The 15,000-nt window shown below is 50.5% G+C and overlaps 1 protein-coding gene across 1 annotated transcript in view; it reads right to left on the minus strand.

Moving 5' to 3' along the window:
* plxna4 (plexin A4) overlaps window positions 1-15,000 on the minus strand; it is a gene marked incomplete at its 5' end in the record, with an annotated part of 241,120 nt that overhangs the window by 219,069 nt on the left and 7,051 nt on the right. Inside the window, one exon of the mRNA XM_080022616.1 lies at window positions 5,128-5,310. Within this exon, the coding sequence (XP_079878742.1) occupies window positions 5,128-5,310 (183 nt within the window). The remainder of the gene's footprint in view (window positions 1-5,127; window positions 5,311-15,000) is intronic.

The raw sequence follows: 15,000 nt of genomic DNA on the forward strand, positions 1-15,000 counted from the left end.
AAGTAATTTTTAAGGTCTCACCATCTCTCTCTCTCTCTTTCTCTCTCTCACTCTCTCCTGCTCCCTCTCTCTCGCTCTCAGTGGCAGACTGAAGAGGAGGTGAGTGGCCACTCACCCATTGGCAAAAATTCTAAAAAAAATCCTCTCAGAAAAGTGTGCTTAGTGGAAAAATGTTGTCTCTCTTTGGACTCCCCACCTCAATCTGCGCGCACGCACGCACACACGGACAAACGCACACACACACACACACAGCTCCGGTTTCGGACCTAACATCCAGCTTTTCTTGCATTAAACTGATACAGATACACACACACACACAAACACACAGACACGAACACACAACTACAACGATCAAAAGATCTGCTCGGTATCTTCAGCCTTCCTTTGTAAGTTTATCTTGTTATTTTACTTGTATGGGTGCACACGTGTGTGTGTGTGTGTGTGTGTGTGTGTGTGTGTGTGTGTGTGTGTGTGTGTGTGTGTGTGTGTGTGTGTGTGTGTCCAGTTCAAGGTTAGATGTTTATTGTGCTGAACTCCCCCGCCGGGCCAGACAGAGGGGAGATGCATTAGCACCTCAGCAGGTGGCCTTCAATCTCATCTCTGGCCACTCTTTATTTCCTCCTTCCTTCTCTTCACCTCCCGCTCACCCACCTCTTCATCCAGGGGCCCCAAGGAGGTGGCCCAGGAGCCTTTGTTTTGGTGTGTGTGTGTGTGCGTGTTCACCCAAGCATACATGCACGTGTGCCTATATCTGCATGTGAATGTGTGTGTGTGTGTGTGTGTGTGTGTGTGTGTGTGTGTGTGTGTGTGTGTGTGTGTGTGTGTGTGTGTGTGTGTGTGTGTGTGTGTGTGGCGCACACACTTGGACTAGATGACCATAAACCAAAGGGAAGTCACTTGGGCGGAGGGGGGTAAGACTTTCCCCTTGACCTGCTGCTGCTCACTGACCAGCAGTAATGGGTTTAAACCCTTCCCCAGCCCCCAGACCTTAAATCTCTCTATCAGCCTCACATCTCCATCACCGCCCGGAGCCACTATTCCCCAAGAGCACACGGAGCGATAGACACACCGGCTGAGCAACTGACTGACTGACTGACTGACTGACGGACAGACTGATAGAAGGCATATGGTCCATTCACCTCCAATGGCAGGAGGTAGCCATCAAAGAGATCTCACATCAACTCCATTCAGCCGTGGACCGATAGAGGGAGGGAGGAGGGCGAGCAAGAGAGATGAAGGGGAAAGGAAAGGAAAGAGAGAGCCAGTAGGATGTTTGAATATAGGATGAGAAAACCAGACGTGAAAAGGATCATAATAGGAAAGCAAGAGGGCGGTGCTGTATCTACAGATACGCCCTGCGGGTCAATGTAAAACGAGGGAAAGTATGTGTAAATAAAAAACAAAAAACAAAAAAAACAGGCGGCTCAAAGGGTTTAGCACGACGAGATGCTGTTTTTTTTTGTCTATTTTTTTTATGGGAGCGAGCGTGACTATAGCTGTGGTGGGAGACACACGCGGCATTCTGCTGATCCTACAGCGCCGGCTGTTTTTCTGCTGACAAGGTGGTGTTATGAAATGCAGCTCGGACTGTGTCTAAGTGGACCTTACAGAGAAAAAAGGAATGACATCTGAAGGAAGTGTTGGGGTTGGCTCTCGCTCTCCCTCCATCTCCCTCGCTCTCCCTCTCGCGCCATCTCTCTCGAGTGCGGTATTTAAATGTGTTCGCTCGGCTTCCCAAACCTCGTGATGTCATGACCACGTCAATGATAACATGTAGCTTCCACTTTGGTCATCGCGGGAAAACCCATCCACTCATACGGTACCACTATTATTTATTCTAGGTGACATGTAGCAAAACACCATAAATAACACTCACGTAAAGAGGGAGAGAGAGAGAGAGAGAGAGGCAGGGCGGCTGAGAGTGAGGGAATTATGAGAGGAGAAATGAAAGTGCGGGGAAAGAGGAAGATATCAAAGCGGGAGAAGAAAGGGATGGAGGAGGATGGAGTGGCTAAGGTGAAGCAGGGTACATAAATCAGGGTCCATTAGCGGAGGGGTTATAAAGCCACTGATGAAGGAGGCTGGGCGGAGGCACCCGCCCTTTATTGTCCTGTTGTTGTCTTTTACTACCCGTGATGTCATCTAATGGTATACAATAATGACAGGGGCGGAGGAGGATGTTTGATGTGGGGGTGTTTTGGGAGGGCTAATAGCGTAAGGTTTAGTGTGTGCATGCACATACGTCTGTGTTGACACTGTATTGATCACTGTTTGTGCGTTAGTGTGGGAGATTCATCGTTTTATTTTGTCTGGATGTGAATACAGTATGTGTGTATGTGTGTGTGTGTGTGTCTGCCCGCACATGCACATGCACACACACACATGCACACGCATTATTTGATTATGCTTTGAATGCCAAGAAAACAGTCAACAGTCTGCAGGCACAGAAGTGTCCTTCTGATGCCATTGCAGCTCTCAGAACAGGGTCTGAATAGCGTAGGAGCAGAAGAGTCAGTTCTGAAGCTCCACCAGTCTGTGACTGACAAAATAAATGTTTTCGCCGGCGTTCTTTAAAATGTAGACGTCCAGCAAACGACTCCTGTTTTCCCGTATCCATATAGTACACGAGCAGGCGGCTATAGATGACACAACGGCAGCCGGTTGCCGGTTGCATCGGTCGTTCCGCCAGAACAAAGGCGGACAGAGGTGTCGTACGTAGCTGACAGCGTACACAAACAAAATTGTCCTGCACCCGACCATCACGCAAAGCAGCGACAACAGCAATGTGAGAATAAGTGGTTCCAATGGCCGCCCACGGATTGGAAGATCCAGAGCTGTCTGTCCGCATCTCATCATCCAACCGCTCCAGAGCGCCAGTACGGGTGTGGAAGTGGAGGGTAGAAGTGGCTTATTGCCCCACCATATCCTTACCCCCCATTCTTTACATACATGTATTTATCCCTCCGTCCATCCTTCCATTTTCATCCAACCGTCATTTTTTTCTTAATCCTTCTCGACATACAGTACCTCGTGTACTCACTTCTTTCATAGTTTTATTACACCATAGACCATAGACACCTTACGACACCTTACTGCTACTACTTCTGTGACAAGAACCGTGTCGACATTTGGAACAGCACCAAATTGCCTCGCCGACCCCAGCGACCTTAAATGTCTCTCACCGCGTCCTTTATTTTTTAAATGGTGATTAACTTTATTACAATTTCATTCCCGTGCATAATTGGTCGTTTTCCTTTAACGGGTGTGTTGCTGTTCTTATTACGACGCATATCTACAGTATCTGTCCACTTGGCAATTGCCAATCTAGTCTGCCCGGGAGGCGTCTTACGTGTCCTTCCTCAAGGTTCGGAGGGAGCCTTTTCTTGTCCGTCTGAGAGCTTACGGCGAGATGGTGCCATCAAACTATTGCGTTAATAGTCCTTTTCAGACTGTAAATGTGATAAAGAGCTGTACATAAAAAGTCGACTAGACTACACGCCCATGCCGTCTCATATATCTCACTCTTTTAAATCTCCGCCTGCTCTGCGCTCTCTCTCTCTCTCTCTCTCCCCCCATCTCTCACACAAACACATCAAACCTCCGGTGTACCTCTCCCCTCCTCCATCCCTCCCTCCATCCCTCCTTCCTCTCCTCCTCTGTGTAATGCTGTTTCTCCCCAGGCCTGCCAGGCTTTCTGGGCTCCTTCGCCCTGGCATTAGTCTCAGTCATGGCCTGCTGTATGTGCACAACAGTAAAGACAGCCTAGCTACGTGCATGTGTGTGTGTGTGTGTGTGCATGTGTGCGCATTTGTGTGTGTGTGTGTGTGTGTGTGTGTGTGTGTGTGTGTGTGAGAAAGAGAAAGTGAGCGAGAAGAAGAAGGGTAGAAAGACAAAGAAACAGTAAAGGACACTGGATCCAGCCTCTGCCACCAATCCATCACCCCGGCAATAGTGCATCATCGCATTACTGCAGGTTAGGATGTGTGTGGGTGTGTTTGCGGGTGTGTGTGGGTGTGTGTGTGTGTGTGTGTGCTGGGGGGGCCCAAGGTGAAACGAACAGCAAGCCAAAACATGGCGTGTCAAACTCTTGAACCTCTACAAGGGGATATTGAGGGGAACAAATCTTGTTTAGCCATGGGCTTTTCTGTGTGACGTGAAACACACACACACACACACACACACACACACACAGCCACACACACGCACGCACACACGCACACGCACGCACACATACGCACGCACACACACGCACGCACGCACGCACGCACACGCACGCACGCACGTACGCACGCACGCACGCACGCACGCACACGCACACGCACGCACGCGCGGTTGCGGTGGTAGAACCAGGGTGATAGAACCCATCCATTGGTTTTAAGGCGCTTCAAACACAGCACTAGTTGCCTTGTCTGTGTTCCAAAGATGTTCCGAAAGTGTGACCAATTGGGAATTGTCGCCTGAAACGAAATTGCCCCACAATGGAAGAAAATTCAAATGCTAAGCATTGCACTTCATCAATGACAAAATTCCATTCATGTGTTTTACTCTGTAAAACAAACGGATGACGTTAACAATAAAGTAGCCGCTGTATACATCAATAACTAGACACTTCAGGCATTTGAGTACTGAATGCCCTATCACCTGCTCAAAGCTGAGAGGAAACTTTCGAACATGCTGATTTGTGCTGTCTACCAAGTTTGGCAACCTGCTGATTTGCTATATATCCTTCCCCCAGGGCGGTGTGTTTCATACGGCGGGAAAATGGCATCTAATACTCTCGGCACGGTTCAGTATGTGTGTGATATACGGTGCAGAGGATGAGGAGGATGTTGATAAGATACAAGATAGGCTTGGCTCTAATAACAACACCCCCAGGGGCACTCCAGCTCCACCATCCCACTGACGCACAACTCTGACACACACACACACACACACACACAAACGCCTCACCAAACCGCCGACTCAGCTAGTTTGCCTGAAAGTCGATCTGCCTTACTACTACTATCCATCCTCCTGATCCAACGGTCCCCAATTCCCAGTGCTTGCTTCACATTCTAACAGGGGGAGAAACAAGATCCCGGCATCCATTCATCCGCCGCCCCCGCCCCCCTGATCGCCCTTCCTTACCTTCTTGACGCGTCCGCTCTTGGTGCCCACGAAGACCAGCGAGTGGTTCTTGTAGACGTAGGCGATGACCGAGGTCATCTTGTCGGTGGCGTCCGTGAACAGGGGCTTGCCGCGGACCATCTCGGACACACCCAGCGGCGCGTTCATGTCCAGGCCGCAGAAGTCGTCGTCAATGGTCAGCAGCTGGGCGGGAGGGGGAGAGAGGAGGGGGGTCATTAAGCATGGGGCGATAATGAAGCGCGGAGTTTGTGGGAAGGAAGGAAAGGAAGGAAGAAAGAAAGTGCACGCACGCGAACCCACGGCGACACGCCCTCGCGTGTGCGCCCGAGAGACGACGCGAGATGGCATTAGTGACACAAAATGTCCGAGGACGCGATTGCGTCCGGTGACGCACGCTATTTCTCAGCCCCGCTCGGGACAAACTCAGATTGAGTTCCCGTGTTGGAGTGTCGGAAGCGATGTAACTGAGTGCCGGAGGGAATGGGAGCGGAGAGGTTCGGAGTTGTCAGAGTGGCCCTTCAGAGAGGAAAAAGAGGGGGGCGGCAGGGGGGTTTGAGTTGATGCTGGGTGACAGACTGGTATTTACACTGCTCCTCTGCATACAGGCCTACACATGACCTCATGACCAACACAGAGAGGGGGAGAGATGGAGAGGGACAGAAAGGAAGCTGGAGGGGTCCTCGCTGTGTTTGTTTGAGCCGCTCGCCGTTCGTTTTGTTGGCCACGCGTCTGCACGCGCGCACGCGCAACCGCGGCAGCAGGTCACCCGGCAGGGGAGGACGAGGCAACGAGGGAAACGGAGGCGGAAGAAGACGGCGGTCGAGCTCCGGCCCCGTAACAGCGCCACAGGCTGCGCCGACGGCCGGAACACCCCTCCCGCCCCGCCGCTGCCGCCGCCGCCGCCCCCGCCCCTTCTTCGTCCATCCTCGCACCCGGCATCAAAGTGCAACCGCAGAAATGCCGGCGCACCATCAGGGAATGTAAAAGTTCACAGAAAATCAGGTTTTGGCCAAGAGGGACCTCGAGGCTGACGGCGGGGACGCCGAGAACGCCATGCTTTGTGCCGTCCGCGCACGTGCCTGTACGCACGTATGTGTCTTATCCCTCTGTATTCTAGGTTTTAGCGTATTCGTGCCAATGAGAATCGCAATGGCTTATGGCTGTTGATAAACATAATATGTGTCAGATGTGTGAGATGACTCATGATTCCAAGGACACGGAGGTATTTAAGATTTTAAACGGACATTGGATGATTAAGTGCTTGGCAACGCAGCGGGTTATTGTGTCATAGTAGCCACAAAAACACGAGTTACATAAGACAGCAGTTGAGCTATCTAATTTCATACCTCTCATTGTTATAGCTTGTAATCATAATAAGGAATTCCTCCGGCCGACCGATTTCGGCGCATTTGGCTTCGGCGAGACGTACGTCCTGCAGCTAATGCGCTGCAGTGCACCACACATAGCGTCAAATAATCTCTTCCGGGCGATTGGTTACACCCCGTCGATAAAAGCCCAATGATGAGATGAAGTCGGAGTTTATCTGAATCGTGCACAACACACTCACAGTAAGAGGAACCAGACAGGCCTTTGGCTAAAGGAAAATAAACAGTTTGCGTAAGATCTCCGAGGCTATATTGAAGAACATCCAGGACAGCTCAGGACTGGGGCTCCTTCAGATGATCTTTTCAGATGGTCTTTCAGATTTTCCCCTCTTCTCCCGTTCCCCTTCCTGGAAGTGGGCTCCCTGGGGTCTCGATCAATCTTGCCGGCGAGGAGTGTCTCTTGACAACCTTTCACTAAAGGCTGTCATCATAGGAAGCCTCGGACCGTGCCACGGCGGGGACGTGGATGGGGGGACGGGGGGACGGGGGACAGGGGGGGGGGGGGGGTCTGCCTTCATTAGACAAATGGAACAAGGCTCGTCGGGGGGGGTGGTAACACCGGGTTCTACGGAGAGGGGTGAGCGATCGATGCAGATGACCTGCATTTGGGTCAAGATCATGTCGCATTGAGAGTGGGCGCAGGGAGGGGAGGCCGGGGGGTTGGGGGGAAGAAAGAAACTTCACCCAGCAATGTTCCAGCAACGTGGAAAAATACGTTGCCACACCGTTCATAAAAAACATAAACTAATACCAAGATTGTGTTTTCGCTCCACTGCTCGGGGAAATGATTGCTTTCCATGGTATCACGCACATTTTTTCCAGTCAGAATCAGTCGGTATGAGACGGACACAAAGACGCAATTCTGTTTCTGATGAGGAGCGTTACGGCAGCATTGAGGTGGACAACAGCAGTCAAATTCAATACTTCATTTCGAGGTAACATGTCCATCGTCAGACCATGCATTTGCAAAGAGGAAGTTAAGTCGTGAAAAATTAATTTGTGGGCTTGGTTCGGTATGGACTCGTAAAAAGATGTATACACTCCCTTTAATTTTATTACAGAAATAGATGTATATGCAAAAGTCTAACCAATCGTTGTTGCTGTATTTATATGTATCGGTGAAATATTCCTACTGCATAATGGTTGGGATTTTTATGTGTAATATATTACATGGCAGCCTCCACCCTTGGAGCCAAGGGGACTGAATGGGTCTGAATGAGGCTCAGAAGAGGTTTCATGCTGCATGGCACAACTGAGGGAAGGTGAATATTTAGAGAGCTTTTGAGAAAAAAAACAGCCGGGATACTTGAGCGGAAAGATCCCTCCCAATTTGTCTCTTCTCTCTCCTTGCCTTTCTCCGTTGACCTTTGAAGAATGAGCCGCTGTCAGGGATGTACTCGTCCTGTAAGCGCGGTGCTGGCTCGCTGGCAGACTAATGGCATTCTGTCGAGGACCAGGGTCACGATGTGAAATCGCGGTGAACTATCATTCTGGCGTGTAGTGGCACTCTTTCTGCCGGCCCCGTCTCCCGTCGCTAAGCCGACCGTACGTCGTCAGGCCCCTCCCACTCCCCGGGACGACGCGCGGATGATTGCCGACGGCGGTCTTTAAGGCGGGGACTCCGAAGCCGCTCTCCGCCTTCGCCTCCAACCTGGTGATTCCTTTCAGGACCAATGAAGGGGGGTGGGGGATTCTTTCATTGCAGCTCGGGTTAAAGACTATTGAGTTGATTTTCCAGCATTTTTACCATCAGTTACAAAGGCGCCTCTTCACCCCTGGGGTTCAAAGGTTAACTGGGGTTATCCGAGAGGAAATGAGAAAGCGTTTGTCTGTGTGTGTGTGCGTGCGTGCGTGCGTGCGTGCGTGCCTGCGTGCGTGCCTGCGTGGGCGTCTTGTCTGGCTGACGCATCCTTAAACCGTCACGTCAGAGCCGGTGGTCATTTCTCTTCCACTTGATGCCTTTTCAGCACAAAGGCAAAATTGATCAAATTGGCAGAGGCAAAATGGCTGGATGAGAGCGCCTCACGCGCACACCATGCAATCTCGAGTGCAGGTGCTCTGCGAGTGGCTGCATGTGTTCACGTCCGCCGCTACACGACCGCCCAATTTCTTATGCCCTGCGAAAAGATGGCATCAGCGGGATGCACACAGCGCGGAAACGTGCGTCTGAGCGTGTGTGTGTGTCTTTTGCGTCGGTGTGTGTGTGCGTTCTGGTTTTCCCATCGCTGACACCAGCCGTGTTATTTCTGCCGCTTGCCAATCACAGCCCCTATGTTTGGCAATTTAATGAAATAGACTTTCTGTCTGTCAGCCCTTTCGGGGGAGGAGACGCATTTTCATTTTAATGCCGCCAATGAAACATGACATTTGCAGTAGCGGAGTCATACGGAAGGTACCTCCAGTCGGGGTGAGAAATAATTTGAATATGGCCCGTGACGCCACACGCCAGAAGGCACCACTCCATCAGAACATATGACACGCTGTCATTAGTAATTCACCCTCATGTAATTCCATGTCTTGAATTGATGGGGGGACGTTGAAAAGACGTCAGCGTTCTCCCCGCGTCTCATCCCTGTTATTCCCATTTTTCTCTTCACTCCGAATTGCACAATTTTAGGAATCAATTTCCGTTTTCAATTCAGCCCTGGAGGCGGTTCAGCCGTCCTTCTCCGTTTCCCGCTCTCGGGGTTTTTTGTTTTTTTTCCGACCGACGGCCTCGTCCTCCGAGCAGTCTGCTCACTTTTGGGACCTGCCCCACGCCGGGACAAATTCTCTGACCCCACCGAAATCCCCACATCCGCTGGATTCCGGGCCCGTAGCCTGGCAGGTACGACGAGATCCGCACCCTCGCGTGAGCGCTCCCTTTCGAAACGCCAGAGTGGGGGCGGGGCGGAGGGACGGGGCGGGGGGACGGGGGTCGTGCGGGTGGGGCGGTGGGGGTCCTCCCTTCCCACGGAGACTCCGGCGACGAGGGGGGTTCTGAGTCTCCTGGGTGTCGTGGACCCGGGCCAGACCAGGGAGGCAGAATCAGGTCAGTCTCAGCCATATCCATCTCTCTGGCTCTGTCCGCCTGCCAGCGTCGGTACAAAGAGAGCTCTCTTCTGGACGGTGCAGAGGGATCAACAGATACACAGCAGAGAGAGGGAGAGAGAGAGAGAGAGAGAGATAAACGGAGAGAGAGACAAAGAGAGAAAGAGAGAGAGAGAGAGAGAGGGAGGGAGGAAGCGATGGAGAGAAGGGAGCGCCGCTCGATGCGATTAGCGGGGAATGAAAGAGATCGACTCCCTAACGCTCTCTGATGTACGGCCTAATCTGGGCTTCCGACGTCGACGGGATGCGTCCTATTGGCTGATGCTTCGGGGAAGTTAATGGAACGGACCACAGAGGTTTCTCTAGCTTTCCTCGTTTTACCCACGGCTGCACGTTCAACTCGCAAACCAATCGTCTACCTTTTTTTTATATGTTGTGGTCCGAAGTCCAAACGCAACGACGTGATTATCTCGCCGTGATGTCAATTTAGAGGAAAATCTCAACCAAAACAGAAGATCCGGTAAAGAGCGGAGTGGTACAATAGAAAGAAAGGATATCCCACCGACATGCTTTTATACAATTAGCCACTTAGACCTCCGCTACTTTCCTCTATGCCCACTGTGTTAAATGACTGGCTTGCCATGATGATCGGCGGTACCAAAGAACTGCATTTCGTCTAAGTGGATTTGCACTGTTCATTGTAGGAATTAATGTCAACATTCAATTCCGCCGTCATAAAACAAAGGCTCCATGACTCCTGTGCCTTGGTTAGGTTGAGGTACTTTCTTGAAATGCACACACATTTCTTGAAATGTCATCACCGACCCAGCGAGAAATGGTCGAGGAATACACTTTCTTTGAGAAAATTGTTTAAACAGACCGACATTACGGCGCCTCATTTCATCTCACACTGGGCTTTTTTTGTATCGAGTACATAGAGAAGAGGATAAGAAGATAGGCGGGCGAAGATACGTCTTTAAGCATTTTGCTGGAACCAGGGACACATTAATATTTTATTGTGTCATGATGTTCCTTCCATCAATTGCTGGTGCCTTAAGAGTGTGTGTGTGTGTGTGTGTGTGTGTGTGTGTGTGTGTGTGTGTGTGTGTGTGTGTGTGTGTGTGTGTGTGTGTGTGTGTGTGTGTATGTATGTGTGTGTTTCGTATCAGCTGGATGCTTGGTGATGGTCGTGCCGCAGTGTAGTCTGACGGACTGCTGATCCATGCTGCCCTCTATCACGCTCCCAACGCTCCACCAAGCACATACATGAGCACATCATGGCCTGTGTACACGTGCACACACACACACACACACACACACACACACACACACACTGAGCAGTACAGCTGTCCACTTGGAGATTTCCCCTCTTCCACAGTAAATGGCAGAGCTGCCCAAGCAGCGTATCGTGCTGTGATACTATCTCTCCACAGTCCACAGCTCGTCTCGTCCCACTTATTGTTCTGCGCGCCAACCCCACAGCACCAATTCCCCGCGATTCACCCGCTATCTCCTCTTTTTTCCCCATCAGCTCCGTCCTCACTTTGCCGCGTACCTGTCTTGCCGGGCTCTCTGGGAGGCATCGCATCTATCGCCCCCACCTAAAAGTCGCCTCTGCCTTTTCGATGCCGGCCTCCATCTTACCCCCAAACTGTTGGGGAGAGAAAGATGGAGCGAGTCCAAAAGAGATGAAGAACAAGCGAGAAGGAAGCCGCTCGCCTTCAAAGAGCAGCTGCGCGCTCTAGACAGTCGTGCATTATACATAATACGCACAAATTCACATAATTACTGCTGAGTGGACATGAACGGCATATCGCCGCGTTACCCTGCGGCACTGGGTCTGGTGGAAACCGTCAGGCTGTGAATGGTCGTGGGGGAGCGCAAGCGCTTGGCCCCAAGGGCAGGAAAGCCCCGGTCAGTCCTGTGCAATGTACGATATGTATGATAAATGCTGCACAAAGGAAGCAGATGTGTGAGGAACGCTCGATTCGCCACAGGGCGAAGCACACGCGCACGTGCTGCGACGCACGCGAGAAACACACTGTCCGACATGATAACATGTGTTAAGGGCTGCCGCTGGAAATCTGTCGAAAAATACACTCACAACTCAACAGCCCAACAAGAAAGGAGCATCCGTCGCGAGCATCGTTTTGGCGCCTGCGAATGTGTTTGGGATGGCGAGGGGGTGAGGCGCACTTTGCCGCGTCGCGAACTCATCCGCAGGGCATTTCAACGCACAGAGTATTCTATTTTATTTTATTTAAAAAAAAATTTCCACCGCTCAAGTCGGAGAGCGCTCCAAATTCATTGTGAGCGCACAAGTGTCGGGGCGGAGTAAAGGAGCTGTCACTGTAGATTTAACTTCCCTTTGTGCACTGCCCTGGGGACCGTTCCAAAAACCAGTCAAAATGATTGGGGTTGAGGAGAGCGGGGAGAATGTGTGCACGCGCATGCACACACACACACGCACGCACACACACACACACACACATACACACACACACACACACACACACATTAACAATGGCATGCACAAACACACGCACACACACATGCACCTGGCAGTGATGTCATCTCATCTGGAGATGTGCGATCAATCCTGGTGGATCAATATTTTGGGGTGGGGGAACGGGGGGATGGCGGCATGAGTCAGTTAACGTTCATATTAACAGAAGCCTCGTGCGGCTAAATTTGCATTTTGAGTGTGCACGCCGAAGTCCACGTATACTCTAATAAAATAAGGATCGAGCAGGTTTTTCTCTGAGTACCCCACAGAGGAAATCGATCAATCTTCGGAGGCAGGCATCTGAAAGCAGGTTTTTTTTTTTGGAGGCTCCCGGCTGCCGGCGGCGGGCCCGGCAGCAGCAGCAGAAGATAACAGATGTGGAAAAGGGAACATAATCAAATTAGCAGCTTAATGGGATAGCGTGGGGTGATTCTTGGGGGAAACTGAGACGTCACTAAAACAGGGATGGGTAAAGGGGGCGGGAGGCTGGAGACACTGAACGACGCAGAGCGCGCGGATCAAGTTGGAGACAGTTTTCTGGTCAGCACAAACATTCCACATCATCGACATCATCCTGGAACATTTTCCTGGTGACATTTCTCGGTTTTCTTTTTTTGTTTTTTTTTATGTTGTATCTATTTTCAGGTTTAGGAAAATTCAAACAGGAAACCTACCCTTAAATGATCTAGCGCCAGTGGTGGAAAGTAATAAAGTACAAGTACTTAAGTACTTTTCAAGTATCTATCTATTTAAGCATATTCAGTTTCAAAGACTTAGGTCTTTTATATATTTTCTTACTCCATTTTTATTCTACTACATTTCCAAAACACTTGTGTTACTTTTTTATTATCTGGATTAATATATTTATATATACATTTATATTTGTACACATTTAGTTATGAAAATGTGTATTTATATCCATGCAAGTTCATTTAATCAGGATTTATAATTATCTGAGTCCTTTTTCCACCACTGTCGAGCAGCAGCGCTGACAACAGCAACTACATTTTGCCATATTTTGGATGTGTTCATTCCATTTTCCGAACTATCTACAATGGAATTTTTCTGGCAATAAAAAAATGTCTTCACCGAATAATGGAAAACATTTATTTATTTATTTATTTTCTTTTTTTTATGAGCAAGAGAGTTCCAGTTTTAGGAAAAGAGGAAAGAGGAGGAAGACAAAAACGCCAGGATTGATTGTGGAGAGCGCCGAGGCCAAGCGGTGATGAATGGGGGGGGAAACAAAGGTGCCCGTTCCTCTGGTGTTTTCCGAGGCGGAGGTCGGCCCGCCGAGCGCGGCGCAGGAAGCCAAAGACACTTGTTTAATCACAGAATAATGATATTGTGATGGATCCTGACCTTTAGCAAGTGGTATCATGTATGGAGATTTAATTAGTGAGCCGGCCAGATAGCGGATGTGCGGCGGGGTCGGGGTGGGTGGGGGTGGGTGGGTGTAGTCTGGAGGTCCTTAATGAATCCGCTCGCCTTCCCTTCCTCAGGATGCAGCCCAGACTGAGTCATCATTATCAGCACCACACTGATTAAGCCCCGCAATCAGCGGGGCGAGTGATGTAAAGAGAGAGAGGGAGAGACGTTGGAGAAACACAGCGAAGGAGGAAAAAAAAAACCACAACGGTGGGAGAAGCCAAGTGTCGCAAATTAAGGAGAGCTCATTTCACACGACTGACGAGGTGTGCGCGGAATGGAGAGAGGGAAAGGGGCGGGGAGTGGTGGCGGGGTGAGAGACGTGGAGAGGGAAGGGAGCGAGGGAAGGATGGGAGGGAGGGGAGAGAGGGATGGGAGGGAGGGAAGGGTGGGAGGGAGGAGAGAGAGGTGTGGGAGGGAGGGGAGGATGGGAGGGAGGGGAGAGAGGGAAGGGAGCCAGGGAAGGGTGGGAGGGAGGGGAGAGAGGGATGGGAGGGAGGGAGGGGAGAGAGGGATGGGAGGGAGGGGAGAGAGGTGTGGGAGGGAGGGGAGAGAGGGAAGGGAGCCAGGGAAGGGTGGGAGGGAGGGGAGAGAGGGAAGGGGGGGAGAGGGAGGGGAGGGAGGGAAGGGAGGGAGGGAAGGGTGAGAGACGTGGAGCGGGGAGACAGGGAAGGGTGAGAGACAGGGAGCGATGGAGGGCGGGGGGTGACAGGCGGGGAAGGGTGAAAGACAGGAGTCAGGGCGAGATAAGCAGATGAAGGAAAAAGAGTGATAGAAGCGGTGGCGGCTAATCTAATTAATTGGAGTAAATTCAGGGTTTGAAATCGTTTTGCGGAAGACAAATGTGGAAGAATGGCCCGTGGCGTGTTAGTTAGCGACATGTAATTAATGATCATTAGTGCGAGGAATGGGGGAGAGGGGGGAGAGCAGCGGTGGCCGGTCATGGACGCGCGGGCGACCTTGTCTTTTTCTTCTCGGACGAGGAAAGAATTGAAATCCGGCGGCGGTGCCTTTGAGAGGCACTGTTAAAAATAACAGGGTGGGGGGGCAGAGAGAAGGCGAGAGAGGGGAAGATGGAAAGAGCACGACCGAGGGGGGTGAGGGAGGGGTGGAAGTCAGAAAGTAAGAAAGAAAGAGGGAAGGGAACAAAGAGAAGAACAAGGAATTAGTGAAGCAAAAAGGAAGAAAGAAAGAAAGAAAGAAAGAAAGAAAAGAGAATAATGATGAAAAAGGGAGGAAGAAAGAAATAATCATGAAAAAAGAGGGGAAAAGAATCAAAGAGGAGGAGGAAAATAAAGAAACAAATGAGGAAAACTAGAGATAAGATGATGAATAAATGAAGAAGAAAGAAAGAAGGAAGGAAATTAAGAAGGAAATAAAGAAAATAAGTGGGGGGAAAAGAGGGAAAGAAAGAAAGGTGGAAAAAAGAAAGTAAGAAAGTAAAAAGAAAAAATAAATAATGATGACTAAGGGGGGAAGAAAGAAAGAATGGCATTAAGAAGAAAGGAGGGAAAAACAAGGAAA

This window comes from Zeus faber (genome assembly GCF_960531495.2).
Source record: "Zeus faber genome assembly, chromosome: 21".
In the NCBI taxonomy this organism is placed as follows: domain Eukaryota; kingdom Metazoa; phylum Chordata; class Actinopteri; order Zeiformes; family Zeidae; genus Zeus; species Zeus faber.